General features: G+C 22.8%; 7 protein-coding genes across 7 annotated transcripts; 1 reads left to right on the top strand and 6 right to left on the bottom strand.

Moving 5' to 3' along the window:
- Nucleotides 1–306: 306 nt before the first annotated feature.
- PVVCY_1002860 (conserved Plasmodium protein, unknown function) lies at nucleotides 307–951 on the bottom strand (the record flags this gene model as incomplete). Its single annotated transcript, XM_008625735.1, has 1 exon — nucleotides 307–951. The coding sequence occupies one exon, from the start codon at nucleotides 949–951 to the stop codon at nucleotides 307–309; it is 645 nt and encodes a 214-aa protein (XP_008623957.1).
- Nucleotides 952–1,769: 818 nt separating this feature from the next.
- On the bottom strand, nucleotides 1,770–4,845 carry PVVCY_1002850 (conserved Plasmodium protein, unknown function; the record flags this gene model as incomplete). The annotated part of the gene is made up of 12 exons (XM_037634462.1): nucleotides 1,770–2,109; nucleotides 2,204–2,278; nucleotides 2,390–2,445; nucleotides 2,559–2,630; nucleotides 2,723–2,785; nucleotides 2,866–3,029; nucleotides 3,190–3,220; nucleotides 3,347–3,391; nucleotides 3,486–3,903; nucleotides 4,179–4,280; nucleotides 4,378–4,432; nucleotides 4,830–4,845. The coding sequence occupies 12 exons, from the start codon at nucleotides 4,843–4,845 to the stop codon at nucleotides 1,770–1,772; spliced, it is 1,437 nt and encodes a 478-aa protein (XP_037490559.1).
- A 1,096-nt stretch (nucleotides 4,846–5,941) lies between these two features.
- Nucleotides 5,942–7,348, top strand: PVVCY_1002840 (conserved Plasmodium protein, unknown function; the record flags this gene model as incomplete). Its single annotated transcript, XM_037634461.1, has 1 exon — nucleotides 5,942–7,348. The coding sequence occupies one exon, from the start codon at nucleotides 5,942–5,944 to the stop codon at nucleotides 7,346–7,348; it is 1,407 nt and encodes a 468-aa protein (XP_037490558.1).
- A 691-nt stretch (nucleotides 7,349–8,039) lies between these two features.
- Nucleotides 8,040–9,968, bottom strand: PVVCY_1002830 (glutathione reductase, putative; the record flags this gene model as incomplete). Its single annotated transcript, XM_008625732.1, has 3 exons — nucleotides 8,040–9,386; nucleotides 9,579–9,657; nucleotides 9,775–9,968. The coding sequence occupies 3 exons, from the start codon at nucleotides 9,966–9,968 to the stop codon at nucleotides 8,040–8,042; spliced, it is 1,620 nt and encodes a 539-aa protein (XP_008623954.1).
- Nucleotides 9,969–10,815: 847 nt separating this feature from the next.
- Nucleotides 10,816–12,480, bottom strand: PVVCY_1002820 (YTH domain-containing protein, putative; the record flags this gene model as incomplete). The annotated part of the gene is made up of 1 exon (XM_008625731.2): nucleotides 10,816–12,480. The coding sequence occupies one exon, from the start codon at nucleotides 12,478–12,480 to the stop codon at nucleotides 10,816–10,818; it is 1,665 nt and encodes a 554-aa protein (XP_008623953.2).
- A 1,386-nt stretch (nucleotides 12,481–13,866) lies between these two features.
- On the bottom strand, nucleotides 13,867–15,321 carry PVVCY_1002810 (splicing factor 3B subunit 4, putative; the record flags this gene model as incomplete). The annotated part of the gene is made up of 3 exons (XM_008625730.2): nucleotides 13,867–14,876; nucleotides 15,035–15,145; nucleotides 15,246–15,321. The coding sequence occupies 3 exons, from the start codon at nucleotides 15,319–15,321 to the stop codon at nucleotides 13,867–13,869; spliced, it is 1,197 nt and encodes a 398-aa protein (XP_008623952.2).
- Nucleotides 15,322–16,407: 1,086 nt separating this feature from the next.
- Nucleotides 16,408–20,217, bottom strand: PVVCY_1002800 (conserved Plasmodium protein, unknown function; the record flags this gene model as incomplete). Its single annotated transcript, XM_008625729.2, has 1 exon — nucleotides 16,408–20,217. One exon carries the CDS (start codon nucleotides 20,215–20,217, stop codon nucleotides 16,408–16,410), a length of 3,810 nt encoding a protein of 1,269 aa, XP_008623951.2.
- Nucleotides 20,218–22,204: the final 1,987 nt, after the last annotated feature.

Genomic DNA, 22,204 nt, shown 5'->3' with positions numbered 1-22,204 from the left:
AATTATATATAATATGGATACATATATATATATATATAACACATAGCAATATGTAAAATTATGAATACATGACTAAACATGGCACACTGTCTGATTATGTATATTTAGCAATGCTAGTTTTATATATCCCTTTTTTTAATTAAATATTTTTTTTCTTTTCATGTAAACATAATAAAAATTTATATTTAAAAAAAAATGTTATCATATTAAATATGCTTACAAAAAAAAAATTGGCATATCAATAAGTATATATATTTATATGTTAAGGGGTGTAAAAATAAAAATTTGTTTGAATTTCAGGATTTATTATGAGTCATTTTTATAAATCGGTTTGTCTGTAATTGTATTTTCTATTTGATGATTAAATTGGTTAAACATATTTATCATTGAATTTTGAAAAAATTGTAAATTTTTCGCAAACACAAATATTTCCATTAATGCATTTTTATTTACCAAGGCCAATAAAATGTCTATCTCTTTTTGTAAATGTAAATATTTATTATAATCAGCTAATGATATATTTTTGGATTTGTTTATCTTTTCAAAAATTTGTTTAAATATATCATTTCTTTGTATATTAAAAATATTAAGTGTTTCTTTTATTTCATTTGCAACATCATTTATATTGTATTTAAATTTAATTGACTTGTTTATAAAATTATAATTTTTTTCTTCTTCCTGTTTTATCAACTTAATTTCTGTAAAAATATCCTTACCATTTTTTGTATATATTTTTTTTTCATTGAATTTTTCTTTTTTTTGTTTTTCTAATGATTTATAGACATTTTCAAAACTTTTCCTACATTTTTTTGTATTTAATTCCTTTATGGTTCGATCAAATAAATTTATTTTGCTTTTTATTTTACTGACTTTTTGTAATTCATTATGCTTATATCTTTCTAACTCCTCTTCAATCTTGTTTATTTGCTCTTCTATCAAATCAAAGTCCATTTTTTTTTTTTTTTTTTTTTTGTTATTTTTACATAGACCTCTACTTATGCAAACTTGACAGAAAAATGATAGTGAACATAATTACAAAAATATATTAGACATGGTTTTATTTTTATAAATTTAAACAAATTTTAATTTATATTTAGCAAAAATCTGTTTTATATAAATTTTATGTATTTGTCAACTTGGTTGAGCCCTATGTGTACATGCATACATATGCCATATTATAAATGAAATTATTTATTAATAAAAAGGAATATAAAATATAGTTTTAAAAAACAAACAAGTTTTTACACTATCATTATGTATATATATTTTTTCGTAATTATGATATTGTATCCTTTAATCAATGCCACATCATTACATAAAAAATTTTAAAAAAAAATTATAAAAAAAATAAATAAATAATACACGCATATTGTTATATATGCATATATTTTGTGTGCATAAAAAATTAAAGATAATATCCATTGACATATATACAAAAAAAAATACACACACATATATATTTATATTACAATAAATATAACAAAATCAAATAAAATGGTGTTTTAGCTATTTCTTAATAACATTATTATGCTATTAAAAAATGCATAATTAATTCAAAAAAAGATCAAAAAAAAGAACAAAAAAATAAAAGTTTCATTTTAATGCAATTTTTTCAAGTCTGATTAAGGGGGGAAATGCCTTGATAATTCTCCACTAAAATAATAATAAAGTCATAATATATAAATAAAATAAAACAAAGATAGAAACAATGTGTTACTACTATTATTATATTAATGAAGATAGATTGTTTTCCCCTTTTTAGTTCCATATTATTTTTCACGATTTGGCATATTTTTCATATAATCTTGCATATAGATATGAGCAAAATCTTCAGTAATTACTGGATCTTTTGGGGTGTCTGAATTTCCCTTTATTAAGTTGGTTTCTTTCTTAAAATTATTTGGAAACTCCTGTATATTAGTTCCATGATTATTTTTATAAAAATTTGTTTTTTTTTCATCGTCTTTTTGTTCATGTAGTGTTACATTTAATGGCTCATATAAATGGGGAACACTATTATTTGCTATATCAAACTTTTCAATAATTTTCATTTTGTCATTTTGCAACATTTGTAGTTCCTTATTATAATAGTACACATCGGCTATATTCCTACAATTATTTTGTTTAAAAAATATATAAATTAAAATAACCATAGATATTTGATCAAGTGTATATATAAAATTTCCATAAATTTAAAGCCTACTTTTTTTTCTGCTTAGAAATTTCTTCGTTCAATGTAACATTTTCTTTTAGGAGGTTATTTATTAGGTCATCATATCTGCACATAAAAATACAGGAAAAATAAACAAATATATATATATATCCATTTTAAATATTATCTATATACACAATTTTGAAAAAATAAAGAAATTGGGCATATAAAAATTACTGATGAATATCGGTGTCTTCCTTTTGTGTTGTGTTGATATATTCCCTCAGTGTATTCTTATTAAAAAGTAGTAATAATATATGTTAAGTTGTGATAGTAATACTATGCATATTGAGCAAGTACAATTTGATAGAACATGAAAATAAGTAAAAATATAAAAAAGACTTACGATAGTTTCCAATAATTCATTTTTCTCTTTTTTGAGGTCGTCAATAATGCTACAATATTTCGTAATCTTGTTCTAAAAAAATAATAATTAATACAATTACAATATAGTTAATATATTTACAAACAAATTATGGATTGTCATTTTTTATTTGCAATATATATTACCTGCAATTGAGCTTGATCACTTTGAGATTCTATATACTTTTGGTGTAATTCATTCACTTTTTTCTATAAATTTATAAAATAAAAAATATATAAATAATAAGAAAAATCAAAATGAATGATTAACCTTTTATGTTTATAATTACCTCATAATTATTAATCTCCTCATTGATATTATTATTGTTGTCTTCTTTGTTTACAAATTCTTTTTTTTCTAAAATTTTTTCTTTTTCTTTTTTTATTATCAATTTTTTAATTATCATATCTTTATATTTTAGCTCTAATTTAAGAGAGTTTTCTTCCCCCACATCTGCACAAAATATAAAAACAAAATTTATAAAATTTCATTCCGTTGAAAAAGATTAAAAGCTAGTATATATTATTATGTGATTAAACAATTTCATTCCATGAGTGTGCATGTATAAATTTATAAAAAAGGAATGAATTGGCCTTCTTCGATTTATGCATACCATTTCCTGCATGCCTCTTTTGCCTTAGTTCCTGAAATTGTATCAAAAAAAAATATACGTAATTTTGTTAATAGATTATAAATAATTCAAGCAATTGCAATTAGGCAAGTGCACGCATATATATATGTGAATATATTATGGGGTATTCTTTCCTTACCTTATCCATATTTAACATTTTAAGAGCAACAATTTCGTCGTATTCCTATGAATGTAGAAATATGTACATTGATCAGGTATACAAAATTACAATAAAAATGTAAACAATATCGATGTATTAATATACATTTTTTAATTACATTCATTTTTGTCGTCTTTTCAATATTTAATTCATCTATATTTTTATTTAATTCATCTATATTTTTATTTAATTCTTCTTCTAATAATTTATAATCGTTTGTAAGTGTATCATATTCTTTTAATAGGTTATCATATTTTTCATGTATTGCAACATTATCATTTTTATATTCATCATTTTGTTTTTTCATTGAAGCTATATATTCATCAGTTGCTTGTTTTTTATATTTTTTTTTATTTTTAATATGTTTTATTTCTTCATCTTTTAATTTCCCTTCTTTCACTAAGACATCATATTTATTTGAAATTATTAACAATTTTTCACTTAAATTTAAAATTGCTTTATCTTTTTCCTCCATATCACTTTTGGCATTTTCCATTTCAATAAGTTTTTCCTCCATTTGTTTTAGTGCTTCATCCCTTCAAAGAAAGAAAAACAATCAAATGGTAAGTTAATAAAATAGCTAAAACTTATATTTTATTAAACTAATAAAAATGTAATTCAATACAAACTGCATATTATGTAGATCACATTTTTCAATAGACACAAATTTAATGAAGTAATACTTCTTTCGATATATTCTTTTTATTTTTCCCTCTACATAATATCCGGGGGGTGTGCATTTTTATTTTACTTTTTTTATTTTACTTTTTTTATTTTACTTTTTTTATTTTATTATTTTTTATTTTATTACCTCTCCCTTATTTCATCTTCGTGACGATTTATTTCATATTCTAGTTGCAACTCCAAATCGATAATTTTTTTTTTCAATTCTTCTACATTTTCATCATCTAAACTGAAGTTGTAAAAAGAACAAAATTACAATTTTTTCCATTTTAAATTATGAAAATGTTTTATACATATGCATGCATTCTTTTTTTAAGTTGCTTTACTTTCCCTTATCAGCATTATCTTCTAGACTACTATTTATAGGACTGTGATCACAATCTATAAATAAAAACAGAACATTTTAAATGTTTATATGGTAGCAAAAATAATACAAAGAATAATTATGACATTGAACTTAACAATAAATCAAATAAATAATTTGATAAGCAAAACTTTAAGCTATAAACATTTCATATTCCAAATAACCAATGACAATTTTTTAATATTACATTTAATTATTTTATAAAAATAATAAATAGATTAAGTTATATAAAAAAAAATGTTATAGACTATTTAAATATACAATGCTAATTAAGTTTGTGTAATATTTTATCAATCTTAGATATATTATAAATAAATATATATAAGAGAACAATGTTCGAATTGTATTATTTAATATTAAAAATAAAAAAATACTATCAATAATATTAAAAAAAATGCACATATTTGTTTTTACCATCTGTCTGTTCCATAATTAACTATTTAGGAAAAAGTTTGAAAAAAAACAAATTTTAGAAAAATGATGTTTTTGCATAATTCTTGGGAAATTCAAAGGAAAATATATACATAAAAAAATAGAGAAATATATAACATGTGTTTAATTATTTTTATGTTATATTTTATTACCGCCATTTTTTTTTTATTTTTTTTTATACAACCTTTTCCAATTTTTCACCATTAATAAAAATTAAATTATATATTGGGAAAAAATAGATGTTTATCATAGGGCAAACAAATATATATGCACATACCTGATACTACAATATTAATTACCTAATTAATAATAATAATAATATATATATAATAATGTTTATATATAATGTTTTTTATATGCAAACTGGGAATACGCGCGCAGTGGGGGAAAGGCGCGGCGTGTGCCATAAAGCGCTAACAAAAATATAAAGGCAACTATGCATAAGTAGTAATATATATATAATGCATATATATGGAATTAATTTTTCTATAAATAATGCATATTTATATATGCATATACATACGTATAGGTTTATTATTTTTATTACAATTTTTTTCTTTTTTTTCTAAAATTTTACGTACATAATAATGTGAGATTATTATATATTTTAAAAAATTAATTTCCCATTTTTTCTTAAAATTTAAAACCATGTAAAAAAAAGTATAAAATAATTTTTTCAATTAACACAGTTCGTAAAATTAATTGGGGACTATATAAAAAAAAATACATAATTAACAGATCTACATATTCATATCAATAAAAAAAAAAAGTAAATATATTATAACACGTTTATTGTTATTCCATATTATTATAAATTAACTCGTAAATATATATATATATATACATATCACATCCTGATTATACTTATTTTTTGAAAAAAAAAAATTAATTAAAAAAAAAAGCAGTATATCAAAAAAAACACATATTCCTTCCCCTTTATAAACAAATAGCAAAACCCAGTGAAAATCGATTCCTCACATTTTTGTACACCTACTAGGTAATTGTAAGTATATATACGCTTAACTTATTTAATATATACTATTTAGCTGACTGCTAACACCCATAAATAAAACTAAACATCGAGCTGCAACAAAATGAAGTATGTCCCACCCCATTTAAGAGCATACACAGATGCCAAAGAAAAGCAGGAAACCGAAGTTGAAAAGGCAGAAAAAGAAAAAGAAAAATTAGAAGCTAAGCTTGAAGAATTAGAATTAGAAAATGAAAGTGACACAGAAGGTGATGATTTTGAAATCGTTTTGAATAGTGTTGTTATAAGTCAAATTCATAAAAACAAAGATTTACGTGGTGAATTATTAGGTTATTATACTAAAAATAGTGATCCAAAAACTAAAAAAAAAAAAAAAAAAAAAAATAGTAGTGACAATGAAAATGATGATGGTGACGATGAGGATGAAGATGAAAATGACGAAGATGATGATGATGCAGTTGGGAATAAAAAAAATAAAAGATCTAAAGAAAAAAATAAAAAAAAAAATAAAAATGAATCAAAAAAATTAGATATTGCTGAAATTAATCAGTCTTTTTGTGTATGTAATATTGAAGATATATGTATTGACAAAATTACAAAAATCACAAATAAATATCAACTTTCAAAACAAAGGCATAGTGAATTATTAAATAATTTGAACTTATATTTTAACAAAAATAAATATGAAGAAGAAGGTGAAAAATATATTAGTGAAGTTAATAGCTATTATGATGATTATGTAAATATTATGGCTGAATTAAATTTTGAAACAACTTCCTTTGGTTTTTATATTAATATAAATGATATTAAAAAAAAAGAAGTTTTAGCTACACTTTTATTAAGCTCATTAATTAATAAAAATTCTTTTGTTTTATGTTTTTCTGAAAAATATGGAAAAATGATTTTCTCAGCATATAAAATAGATGTTGATGTCGTTTTTGAAATTAAAAACCAAATTAAAAATTCAACATTCAATCAATTTAGTGATATATTAAATGTCGAATTAAATAAGAAAGGTTTAACAAGTAGAAATATTTTACAAAAAGTACCAATACGTATTAAAAATTTTATAGCTAATTCCATATTTTTAAATATGCTAAAAAATAAAAATAAAAATTTCTTTTCCTCTATGGATTATCTAAATACTTTAGAAGTTGACACATTAGAAGAACATATACATGACACTTGCAGGTCTTTAGAATTATTAAAAAATGAACAAGAAAAAATTATGAAATATAAAAAAGATGTATTTAAACAATTACAAACTCAAAAAATTTACCAAGAAAAAAAAAAACTTGAAAATGAAAAAAATAAAATTGAACATGATCATTTAGATACTAATGAAGATGATGTTAATATTCAAAATATATTTAAAAGTATTCCACAACCATCTTTATTATTTCCTTATGTCTTAACTATGAGTAACAGCCTACTCAATGATAATATAAACAATTTGTGTAGTCATGCCATTGCAAAGTCTTATTTATACTATAAAAATTCAAAGCAGTAAAACATTGTATATATATTTCTCCTAAGCAATGTCTAACAATACCTGATCATAATTATGTTGTAAATTTTTTACATTTTGTTATATCCATGCCATGAGGCATCTATGCTTAAACTTATACCACACACTATTTTTTTCATAAATGCATCTACATATTTCTTACACATTTTTTATACTAACTTTTTCTATAATATGTAAAAATCTTTAACATTTTAAATTAAGAAAAATAAAAATAATTTTATAAAAAAAATGCAACCTATGCATCTTTTTAAAACTGTAATTTTTTTAAAAAAAAATACAATACAAATTTTTATAAGTTAAAAATAATAAATGACTAAACTATTTCACTTTTATGAAGTGCATATGAAAATGTAACAAAGAAAACATATTTAAAGTAATTCTTTCAAATTTTAAAATAAAGAATAAGAAAAAAAACGCATTCACATGTACAAACGATGTATGTTCGGATTTTCCGATTTTTGAAAATTTTATTTGTACCAATAGGTTTGATCATATCCCTTATTTTGTAATCTTATTTTAAGAAAGAAAAAATATAGTGTAAAGGGATAGGGCATATCTACCTAAGAGTAACACAAATGATTGACTACGTTCTACCTCCAAACATGGGAATGTAGAATAATGGCACATCACTACAAAGTAGTTAAAGAAGTGACGTATAATTTATTTTTCCTATTTACTTCATCCATGGGTGTAAAGTTACAAGCTCTTCAGCAGCTGTTGGGTGAATTGGAATTGTCTCATCAAAATCTTTTTTTGTTGCATTCATTTTTAATGCTACTGCAAAACCTTGTATTATTTCATCTGCATTTAATCCTATTATATGTAACCCTTTAATTAGTTCTTCTTTTCCAACACATACTAATTTAATATAAGTTTTTTCTTTTTGACTTGGATCCATATCATATACAGAAAAAAATAAGTTTGTAAATTTTGACTCATATATTTTAACATTTTCTTTTCCATATGTATTTATTGCTTCTTCTTCTGATAATCCTATTGTTCCTATGGGTGGGTGTGAAAATATAACTGTTGGTATAAGACTGTAATTTGTTTTTCTTGTTCTATTTAAAAATATTCGATCAGCTAATAATCGGCCTGCATTTATAGCAACAGGGGTTAATTGGACATTATAAAATGAATCACCTGTATCATTTTTTTTATTATTTAAATATACTTGTTCATTATATAATTTTAATAAATTTAAATCTTCAAGTTCTTTTCCCTTTTTAACCATACAACAATCCCCAACTGCAAAAACATTTTTCAAGTTTGTCCTTTGATGATCATCAACAATAATATAATCATTTTTTGTTGTAATATTTAATTTTTCTAAATTTAAATTTTTTGTATTTGGTGATCTACCAACACAATATATTACATAATCAAGGTTCTCAAATTTTCTTCCATCATTTAAATATATTGTTAAATTTTTATCATGTACTTTTTCTATTTCTTCTACATTTGCCATTGTTATAATATTTATATTATTTTTTTTCATATCATTTTCTAATACATTTACAATAGATTCATCAAACTTTCTTAACAATCTTTTACCTCTTGCAAAAATATATGCTTCTATTCCTAATCTTTTTATTACATTAATTAATTCAACAGCTATATATCCACTTCCAATTATTCCTATCCTTTTTGCTTCTTTAATATCAAAAAACTCATCACTAGAAATTGTATGTTCAACACCTTTAACTGGTGGAAAAACTGGTGCATTACCAACTGCTATTAATATATTTTTTCCTTCTATTATTTCATTATTTTTATCATCATTGTCTGGTGCATTTTTACTTTTTATAAGAACTTTACGTTCACTTAAAAGACTGGCAGTACCTTCATAAACTTCGACATTATCATTCTTTAAATTATTTCGATATATATCATTCAATCTTCGAATATATTTATCTCGTCTTTCTACTAATTGTGGAAGGTTGAATGTAAATCTGGTATCAAATCCGTAATGCCTTGAGTTTTCTAAAATATCATGAATCGATGCGGCATTAAACATTATCTACAATATAGAAAAATGGAGGGAAAAATGAATGAAAAAATGAATGAAAAAAATGCATAAATAGTTATACATACATGTGTACATTACTATTTTTTCCAAACATATTAAATAATACAGTAGTAATTCTAAATTTTCACATTAATACTATATATTTTTTCGCATAATTTAAAAAATTGCCTTTTCTTTTTATACCTTTTTTGGAACACATCCTACATTTACGCATGTTCCTCCTAAATAGGATTTTTCGACTAAAGCAACTTTTGCCTTATTCCTGCATTTATAAAAAATATGAAAAATATATAAATACATTTATGGGAAGAGATAGGGGATGTACTTTATTTTATCTACAAATATATGAACTAGCAAATACACTTTTTATTTGAATTACCTAGCGGCTCTTCTGGCAGCTGCCATACCACCACTTCCCCCTCCTATAACGATTAAATCATAAACCATATTTGTAGGTTTTTTTAAGCGTGTTGTACTCGTAATATCGTAATTGTTAAGAAGACTGAAACCACTTGTTAATTTAATTGCCAAATTAAAAAAACAGTAAAAAATTGCATATTTTAATTTATGCATGATTTATTATTATTATTAATTTTTTTTTGTTTTAATTATATATGCAAATTTTTTAATTTAATAAGGAAAAAAATATAAAGTGGAAAAATGGGGAATAAAAGGATACGAAAAAGTGCACGCATATATTATTATATATGTAAATATATACTAAAAAATATTTTAAAAAAGTTTAAAATGAGGTTAAAAATGTTGACAAAAATATAAAATAGTGCTAATGCTTGTTTAAAATTAGTAGTATTTTTCACAAGTTTGTATAAGCACAAATTTTCCGACACGTAAACATTTTTATATATGAGCTTATAAAGTGACTCTTATTTTTTTTTATTAAATTCGAGGGGAAAAAAATTCACAATACAAAAATGCGTATAAATATTTTACATAACAATATGAATTTCCTTTACAAATAAATTATATGATTTCAAATTCGGGTATTTTTTTTTTGAATTTTTATCATCCAAGGTTAAATATTAAAAAATAATATTTTTGGTACTTAGTAATAATAAAAGATTAAAGGGAATACAATTTTGGGCGGGAATATCCTACTTAATATACATAAATAGTAAATATAGAAATGTCCCTATATTTTATTAATATATTATGTATTCCCCTTCATTATTTAGTTGTGTGTTTTCCTATTCTTTTTATAGCTACATTAAAATTAGCAACACATACAGGTTATATAGCACACATTATATGATCTTTTCTTAAACCTTTACAACTATCAACATAATTTTCCCAATTATTAAATGTGTTACTATTCTCTCTTTTGTTTTATTTATTTTGATCAATTCTTTGTATAGCTATTTAGTTTTTTTTTTTTTTTTTTTTGGCTACCTATAGCTAGCTACTAGCTAATATTTTGCTCATTTCCATCAATAAATGTAATTTGTTGACAATCTGATTTTTGATTTAAAGTGAAAATAATACTGTCCCACATTGTGTTATTATTTAACATATTTTTTTTATACAAATTTGTAAAATATACAGAATGATTAATTCTCCTTTTATATTCATAAATAGTACCAGCTAAAAAATCCTCATTTGGTAATGCATGAATTTTATTACAAATAATTGAAGCTATATTTAATGGAAGTTCAGTACCATCTCTACTTTTTTTTAATGGTAAATTATCATTATAAGGGTTAGTAATATTTTTAAAAACATCAAAATCTATTTTTGCAATTTTTATCCATTGAACTCGAAAATTTCCTCCTAATCTTTTAGTAATTGGGCCCCATAAATTTTCATATAAATTTTTTACTGGCATTGTCACCATTTTAGCATATCCTTGAAATCCACCACTTTCATTTACAGAAAATAAAAATATAATTGTATAATTTTCTTTAAAAAAATTCATATATTTTCTTGTATTATTTTTACCGGTTGCCCACACACCATATAATATAGATAAATATAAATGAGAAATTTGATTACATTTAATAACAAAAACTTTTATTTTATCGCTAGTCACTGGGCTGTTATCTAAATTGTAAACTTCAGGTATATTTCCAACACTCTTTAAATTATTAGGGTCATTATTTTGTAGCATATTTTCATTATTATTCTGAAGCATATCAAAATGTCCATCTCCAATATTTATGTTATCACAATTTCGATTTAAATTTTTATCGTCATGTATATTAGTGCCACTATTTATCATTCTCGAACTAGCCATGTCTTTGTAATTATTGTCATTATTTATAAGCATGTCAGATAAAGAATTTTCTCTTTCATTTTTTGTCAGTGATGTATTTTTTTCTTGATATTTTTCTCCACTAAGAACTATTAAGGCATCTTTTAATTTATTCATATCATTTAAAACTTGTTGATTTTTATATAAATTTGTATATAAATTTTTATTAATTAATATTTGATCTAAATAAAATTTAGGTAATATATTTATAATGTTAAGATATTTTATACTTCTATTTTTATGGATTTTTCTACAATTATATCCTAAATTACAAAATCCTAAGAGATAATTTACACATATATTTTTTTCATGTAAAAATTTTAATGCTTCATCTAAACTTTCTTCTTTATTTTCACTATAATAATTTGTATTGGTATTTTCTAATGTATGTCTAAACATACATGATCCTCTAATTTTATCTGAACAATAATTATATTTTATATAATTTTTACAAGGTGGTATTCTATCATAGATTAATTGATGTAAATAATTACAAAATAAATTTTTCATACACATATTTTTTATATAATGAATACAAATAATTGAATGTTTCCCTTTTTTCTGTTTTATATCAACCCTATCAATACCTTTAATTGATAATAAATTACTTTGTTCTTCAAGTCGAAGTTTTACTTCCTTTTCTAAATCTATTCTATTATCATCATTTGAACTTTTTTTTATTCCTATATCTTCATCTTTTTCTGTTATTTCTTCTCTATTTCGATATATATCCTCATACATATTTAAGTACAATTCATATAGGTCTTCTTTTTTTTTTTTTTTTTTTTTTTTATTAATCACTTTTTTGCGAATATCCATTTTGGTTGTTAAAATATTACTACTTTTCCAAGATTCTATAAATGTTTATCATAAATTTTCTCACCACTTATGCAATAATGTTGATATGTTGATTGCTCATTTCATATGACTTTTGTTTTATATTTTCAAAATAGTTTCAAATTTTGTTTATATTTCTATACCCATCGATAAATTGAAGCTTAAATAGTGTATTTCCCTTTTCAGTTACAATTAAATAAAATTGCATGCCATAAATAATCGAAGGCTATACACTATTCAATGATGTATATATATCTTTTGTTTTTTCTTCTTGTACTTGTATATTTCTAACCGTTTTTATATTTATCTAATATTATACTAAATAACTGTATTGATTTATAAAATTGAATTATGCATTTGATAATTTTCACAACATTTTATATTATTCCTTTAATTATGTACTAATACATAGTCATACTTTCTTTATATAATAGACTAACAATCACATGTATATATAAATTATTTACATCCTTTTTCAACTATCCATAATTTCATCAATTTTAGGATTGCTTCCTCTTTGATTTTCAAATTTTTAATAAAAATAAATTTATTTTAATATATATATTTTTTTCATTCATTAAAAAGGGACAATTTTTTTTTATTTATAAAATAATTTTAAAATTTTAGGAACACCTAAAAACTGTATACTGTGATATATAGGTGAACAAAATAGGAATAATGAAAAATTAATTGAAATAAATGACCTTTTTATTTTCCTTTTTTTCACATCATAACATATTTATACAATATAAGAATATATAGTTAGTATTCTTAATTTTAATTTTTATAAATGTGAATATCATAAAGTGTAGGATAGCAAAAAAATTAAGAAATTTATTACGATTTTTATTTGGGTCTTTTTATTTTCTCCCCCCAAAATTAAATATATTATTTTTACTGATATACTTATATTCAAATTTTTGCATATATAATTATCCTTAACTAAGTAATCACAAATTATCCAAAAAAATATATATTTTTTTTTATTATATATTCTATAAATTTAATAGTTAACTAAAAATTTGTTTATGGAATTCTTTTTATAATAAAGTGTAACTAATTATGAAAAAAATTTAAGTCAAATATGAGCACACACACACATTTATATATAAGTAATGCTTAATAAATATAAAAAAAAACGATCACTATATATATAGACTAACATATGTGCACAATTGAATGGATATCAAATGGGATTATTTACTGAAATCTATATCCAACTCATTTTTTTTTTAAACACAATTTAAAATATTTAAAAAATGAAAGAAAAAAAAGTTATATAGCTTGGTTTAAACAACATTTTATCATTATATTAATAGTTCTTATGTATGCTAACAAATTTGTAATTATCATATTTGTTTGCCATTTTTAACTATTCTCATTCGATGAATTGTTCAAATTTTCAGTTTCCTCAGAATTTGGTGGCATAGCAGGTGGCATATTTGGAGGCATACCTGCTGGCATATTTGGGGGTAAAATTGGGGGCATACCTGCTGGCATGTTAGGGGCAAAATTGGGAGGAAATGCTGGAGGGAAAGCTGGGGGAAAAGGTGGTGGAAAACTTTGCAAATTGGGAAGCATATTTGGTGGGAAATTCATTTGGAAATTTGGGGGCATATTTGGAGGTAAATTTGGTGGCAAATTAGGAGGTAAATTTGGAGGTAAATTGGGAGGTAAGTTTGGCGGCAAGTTTGGAGGTAAATTCATAGGTAAAGGCATAAAATTTGGAGGTATTGCATTGGGTGGATTATTTGAAGGGAAAAATGGAGGAATAGGAGATGGTGGTATTATTGGATCTGTTGGTAATTTATTTATATTATTTGCATGAATATTTGAATTATTTAAAAATTGTTTTTTCTCTTTATTTATTGGAATAGTATTAGTTGTATTATTTTCATAAGTTGATGAATTATAATTATTTGAATTGTCATTTGAATAAGAATTTAGAGATTTATTTGCAGCTATAAATCTTTCAGCTGCTGTTCCATGTTTTTCTCCTTTAAAACCCTTTTTAAATGCATAAGATATATGTACTTTTTTATTACATATAAATTGATTATTCATGTTTTCTATAGCTAAATCACTAGATTCAAAATTATCATAGGAAATAAAACCATGACCTTTAGATGTATCATCTTCATTTCTTACAATTTTAACAGATATAACTTGACCAAATGATGAAAATATATCAAATAACATTTTTTCTTCTACTTCTGTATCTAAATTACCTATAAATAAATTTGCTCCTACATCAAAAGATTTCTTGTCTTGAGTTGCTTTATTACATCTTAAAGGCTTCCCAAATAATCTCGTCATATTAAGTACTTTCCCTGCATATTCACATTCATATTCATATTCATATTCGACAAATCCATAACCTATTTTTTGGATGTTCAAAAAAAAAGTAAGTTATTAAAATGGGTCCAATACATATCAGATAATGCATGAACAAGTCACACAATTTTAAGAAAAATAAAAAAAAAATTATAAACAGACAAAATTGGGCAAATAAAAAGGTAGCAAAATAATGTAATACCTAAGTGAAATCCATTTATTTTGTCCCTAGGAATGTGAACATTTTTTACATTGCCACATTGCATAAAGAGTTCACATAAAATTTCTTCATCAACTTGGGCATCTAGATTTGCTATATAATGAAAGGCAAAGAAAATATACACATATATATGATGTATACATAAAAATATTTCATAATAAAGGGGAAAAGTTATTTCAATATTTCTACATACCTATATATAATGTAGCTTCATTATTTCGTTCATATATTTGACTTATTTCTTGACTTTTGTGGGGGGCAAACATCATATATTCCCTTATGTTCAGCTATTTTCATATACCAATTGGTTATACATATATTATATGTATATATAGCAATTAATTATCATAATTTATCATTCAATCATATATTCAAATTTATGTTTATTTATATAATGCTTTTTTTCTTTCCTTTTCACCTCTTAATTTTTGGTCACTTTTTAAAGAATTTATATATTCAAAACATAAAATTTTAAATGCATATTATCCCAGAAAAATACGATAAAACACATTAAAACTAAAAGTTTTAATGCTATGAAACTAAAAATTTTTAAATCAAAAAAATATGCATATATATAAATTAAAAAAAGATGAAAAACAAAAAAAAAAATATTGGCTATATGCATATGAATTTTTTTTTTCAATGTTTACCAGCATTTTTACTAATAGAATAATTTATTAATTTTTTTAAATGACAATATTATGCATACTTGCAATAATATAAAATAATTTTTCATGTAAAAGAGATTCATATCTATTATTTAATCATATGTAATTCCCTTAATTTTTTTCATTTTTTTTTTTTTTTCGATGTATTCTTCCTTATGAAAAATTATACCATCACTAGTACCCTTAAACATGTTAGAGAGAACTATGTATAATAACTATTTAGATTAATAAACTATTAATTTAATTTGAAAAACTTACAAATTTTGTAAAATGGAATGCATAAGCTTGATGAAATGTTTAAACCTTAAGCAGGGCCATAACTTTAATTATCATATTGCTATATACAATAGTCTTACACATCCCTATCACTAAGTTTGTAAAATATCCATCAGGTTAGAGAACAAAAGAAAAGTCAACATTTATTAGTATCGTTTCATTACGTTTATATTTCTCTAACTCTTAAGACAACTATTAGTATTGCCATAATATATAAGCATATATTATAGAGAAAAATAAAATTAAAAGTTTTATTCAAATCGAGTAATTAAAAAAATCCATCACATAGGTACATTCAGTTCTGTTCAAACTTTTGGAACTGAACAAAATGTGCATATGACATATATGTAAAGCTCATGCTAATGTCATAAAATATATTAAAACAATTCTAACAAAACAAATTGGGAGCAATTATGGAAATACGTCATGGACACTTTTCACTATTTTGAGCTCAGAGTCAACTACGCACGTGTCTTTCAATTCCTTCAGTTGCAAAACCTCTATCAATTTAATACAATGAAAAACACTTTCACATAATTGCTTATTAAAACGATTCTTTAACTTTTTTTTTAACGTAGATATGTTAAATCCACCTTTATAATACTTTAATAATTTGTTCATATATAGTTTTAATTCACTTATTGTCATAATATAATTTTCCATATTTTTGTCATCAGTATTAGCAATCCCTAATTTGGCGTTGGTATATTTATGACATTGATTGATTGGTTTTAAATAATTATTCTCATATGCTATCATTTTTTTATTAGTACTTAAATGAACAATATGACATAATTCTCCTAAATATAATCCGTCAAAAAACGGTAACTTTCTTCGTTGTAATTCTTTTGCCATACCATATCTACCACCTGAAAATGTATATAATGTTGAATCATCTGATTGTGCTATTTCATTTAAATATTTTTCAAAACTTTTCCATAATTGGGGTTTATATATGTCTTTTAAATTATTCGTAGAAAAAAAATAATCATCCTTTACTTTTTTTTTTAAAAAATATATTACATAATCTTCCCCACCATCTGTATTCTTTTTTATTATATATTTATCTGGAAATAAACTATAAGCTTCTTTTATATTATTTTTTAATATATCTGTAAAATGAAATTCATCTGCTCTCCCCTTTACATTAATTAATAAAGGTAATATTCTATCATCATACAATGATTGCAATAAGCTCTCTAAATTTGATTCATCTTTTTCAGTTAACATCGATTTTAATTCTTCCATTGTTAGCTTATCAGTTATTTCTGTGGATTTTTTTTTTTTAGAAACTTTTGCATTATTTAGAAATGATCTTCCCCTTAATTTTTGGCTTGCAGGACTGCCAAAATTTTCGGTATGTCCTTTCCTTAGTTCATCAAATTTATTATGGAATGACAATCTTGGAGATGTCCTTGATAAATTTACTGAATTTCTATTTCTATTCCACACCGGATTTGTTTCATTTCCACTATTTGAACAATTATTTTTTTTTAAAAAAAATGATAGTTTTTTTTTCCCTTCTTTATCCAAAAATTTATTGCTTTCCTTTTTCACTGTATTCCATTGTTCATTATCTTCATATTTTTCTCGTCTAATATTCAAATTAATATCTTCCCAATAAGAACCATCATTTTGAAAATAGCTTTCTCCTCTCGTCTCATAACTATATTTATCATAATTCGGTCTATTATTTGTCCCAGCACTTTTGCTTTTTAAGAAAAAACTATATTCATCATTAAATACGTTGCCTTTTTGTTCATTTTTAGACGAGTTTATTGCTGCATAATAATCGGTCTGAATCTTTTTATATTCCGATTCCCTTTTAACGCGCCCAAACGTGTCGACATCATTTATTATGCTCCCATTTTCTACATTGTTCGAGTTTGAAATAACAGAATTATTTTGAAACCCATCAGTTCGTGAGTTTTTTTCATAATTATCCAAGTCAACCACTATATTATTTTTGTTTAATAAATGCACAGGATGCTGAAAAATTGATTTATATGTTTCAAGGGATTCATTCATTAGCCCCTTTATGTTTTCATTATTTTGTTCACCAACCTTCTCATTTTGCATATTAAAAAATGAACTATCCATCATTGCATTATTATAATTGTAATTGCTCCCCATGTTGGAGTTAATCATACTATTATTATCCATATAGCTGCTTGTTATATTACTATTTACCGTTTTGTTTTCATTCCTTACTGATAATAAATTAGGTTCTAGTGCAGATTCGTCCCTTTTTGTGCTAGCAATACGATTAAGTTCATCATAGTTAAATTCCCAGCTATTTAGATCTCTATTGTTGCTATCCATGTTGTAATTATTTCCATGTATTGCTTCATTTATTTCTAACCTGTTTTTCAGGAATAACTTAAAATTATCAGTATTGACACTATCTGTTTCATTACACATGTTCAAAGTATTTTCATTATGAGAAATATTAAATTTAATGCCTTCTGAATTATTGCCTACTCCTTCATTATATGATCCATTTTGCTTATCCATCATCCTATTAGTATTATATAAATTCTCATTGTTTATATTTATTACAAATGGATATTCTTTGTCATCTTTAACTCTACTAAAATTTACATTATCATGATTGTAATTTATTATATTGCCATTTTCTTTAAATGATCTTTCATCCGATTTTTTATTATTATTACCTATTTCTGCATTTATTACATTCACGCCCTTATTATATTTGTTCTTGTTATACTCATCTATGGTATCTATAATATACTTAGTTAATAAATAATCATTATTTTCATTTTCCAATATAAATTTTATCTTACTTTTTAATACATCAATCATTGAAATATTATTATTATCATTACGACCGAGAAATATTTCATTATCAATCCTGTTTGTACTATTTTGAGGATTATAAGCAAGATTAGGTCTAGGGCTATAATTTTCATTGGAACTTGCATTATTTTGTCTTTCCATAAGCTCCCTATCAAATTCGTTTATTTTTGTAAAATTGTTATTAATATTATGAGTTGCTTCTTTTTCAATTTTGTTGTTAATATATTCTAATAAAATTTGATATTTATGTATATTATTGTTAATTGTTTGAGAATTCGCATTGTTTGAAGACAACAATTCATTTAATTCAGACAACAATTTTTTATCCTCATACATGTTTGCTATCATTTGTGGTGATTGTAAATTATTATTTATTACATCATTCTTCTTATCTTTTCCATTAAAGATTTGATCCAAATTTTTATTTTCATGTCCTACATAATTTTCTATTAAATGATTAAGAGTGTTTACAACCATATCTTGTGAATTATAATTTTTGTTATTTAAACCGTTCCCATTTGACATATGTTTTTCATAGGAATTAATATCACTCATACTGAAGTTGTTTGGATTAAAATTGCTATGATCACAATTATCATTTTTTTTAGAGAAATTTCTTACTTCTAAATCATTATTTTGTTCATCATTCTTTTCATTTAAAGAATGCAAAATTCTTGTTAGCAAATTGTCATCGACCTTGTTAACATAATTATTGTTTTTTATGTGTTGATATGAAGGTTCTTTTAAACTTTGATATTTTGCATTTATTTCATTATTTGGTATATTATCTTTTTTAAATTTAAAAACGTCAGCATTGCCGGGAAAGCATTTGTCTAAATTATCACATTCATTGAATGAATTAAAATTATTCAAATTCAATTTACTTGAGAATATATTATCGTTTCCGTCAACACCATTTGTGTATGCCTTTTTTAATTTTAAATTGCTTATATTGTTAATAATATTTTCTTTGTTTTTAGCATTTAATGTTTCTGGATTTGTCTTACTTAGAGAAGACTCTAATTTCAAATAATTGTTATCATCCATTGTTTCAAATTCATATGTATTGTCTAGCTCCCATTCAATATTTGAATTATTTTTTGTAAACATTTTTGAAAGTGTTTCACTAAAATCATCACTTCCACTACTACCTTTTGTGGTATCCTCTTTTGATAATGATGATTGGCAATCTTTTTCGAAATTAAAAATTTTTGTTAAATATTTATTGATGTAATTAATATTATTTTGATGCTCTTTTATTTCATCAAAATTTTGCATTTCTGCTTCTCTTTTTCCTCTATTTATAATATTGGAAACGAATGTGTCTTTATCTACATCTTTGTTTTGAGAACTTGAGCATTCCTCAATATAATTTTTCGTAATTGTATTAATTGTTTTTTTCATTATATTGTGTAGGCTTTTATATTATATATAATGTAAAAAATGTATCATAAGTATATGCCCATATATATAAATATATTCTAAAGTTAACTTCTATATTTGTCTCTAAAAATCGCAAAGCTTCTAATAATACATTATATTTTTTAGATTTATTCTAATACTTTGGCGATTTATTATACATATAAATATGAATTTGATGGGGCTATTTTTACTACTGCAACAATTTAAATCACAAAACATGAGATTAAATAATGTATAAGATATATATTGTACACAATGTTTTATGTAATTATGTAGTTTATGTGTTATGCTTATATAATTTCATAATAATCATTCTTAATATTTATGTAAAATGCCTTATAATGTAAGACTCTACAATTGTATACAAATCTATATATATATTTACATTGAATAAAACTATATAATATAATTTAATGAAAAATGAAAAATAATAGAATTATTTTAGTTACCATAAGCATATATGTACATATTAATAAATGGTCAGAATAAAATGAAAAAGGAAATTAAATTTTAATATTTAAATCAGCATTTCACTTTATGAAAAATTCCAATTATAATTAATTATGATTATATTGGGTAACATATTAACTTTTTAATTTTTATCATATAATAAACATGAAAATAAAAATACAAAAGGCTTTACAAAAAAAATGGTTCATCCATATGTAGTGTGATCCTAAAAAGGCACATCGGGAAACAGACATATAATTGGCTGCTTTTACACAAACACAGACAATATTTTTAATTATAATTGTAATAGATTCATGCACAAAAAAATGCGAAAAAAATGAATATATCAAAAGATAAGCAAAAAATGTTTATGAAAATTATTTAAAATAAAAAATGGGATTGACAAAAAATCTTAAGAAACTAATACATAGCTATTCTACAACATTTTTTAATTGTGTTTATAATAATATAATGCTTATAATGTCCATGTAATTTTTAGTAAACCAAATTAGCATTTGGTATTTATTAATATATCATATATGCTACACATATATCACTAAATATATAAGAGAGTCACATGTTTCATTTCTTCTATTATCATAGAAACAAAAGGAATTTATGCAAAACATAAGGCTACACACATATGTATATATATTTATAAAATGAATTACTCCTTTTCCTCATATTCGCAATATTTAATATTTATAATTTAACATATAATTATATAACTTACTTTCATACTACGAAACAAAATTACACATATCATATAACGATTGTATAGGATAAAAAATACTAAAACAATAAAAAGGGGAATAATAAATTTGTTAATATACTCTCTTTTTCTTTTTTTAATTCAATAATATATTATCTGATATTGTAGACTGTTTTTTTAAAAAAGAATATGAATAAATATGCGTTCTCACAAACTGGTTATGAATTATAAAAAAATGACAATAAATTAATACCATAAAATAAATGTGTATGTTTTAAAAAGGTGTGGTTTTTCCAACAAATGTAAGCATTAATGTTGTTTTACATTGCGAAAATTAATAACAAAAATTGAAATAATTTGACTAAAGCTTTAAGACAATTTTAAAAATAACAATAATAAAAAATGTAATATATATATTAAAGATTAAGAAATTAATAATTTTATAAGAATAGTTATAATACATAACCAAAAAAAATATATAAAAATAAATGTACATAAAAAAGTAAAAGATATAACTTAAATATAACCAATAAATGATAATAATGGGATAAGGTCTTTTTTATAATAACTGTTTACTATCTAAAAAAAATAAATAGTCATGTCTTTTTAGGAAAAATTACTATAAAATAACGCTAATGTATAATTTTTTTATTAACAATTCAGGTAAATCATATGTTTTTTTTTTTTTTTTTTTTATAGCCAAAATTTTTAATAATGTTGTAATTTAATTTATTTCTCATTATTAGCTTTTTACCAATTATTAAATTTTCTAGCTACCAAATTTATAAATATTTTTTTTTTTGAAGC

Source organism: Plasmodium vinckei (genome assembly GCF_900681995.1).
Source record: "Plasmodium vinckei vinckei genome assembly, chromosome: PVVCY_10".
Classification (NCBI taxonomy): Eukaryota; Apicomplexa; class Aconoidasida; order Haemosporida; family Plasmodiidae; genus Plasmodium; species Plasmodium vinckei.
This window is presented reverse-complemented; position numbering and strand designations above follow the sequence as displayed.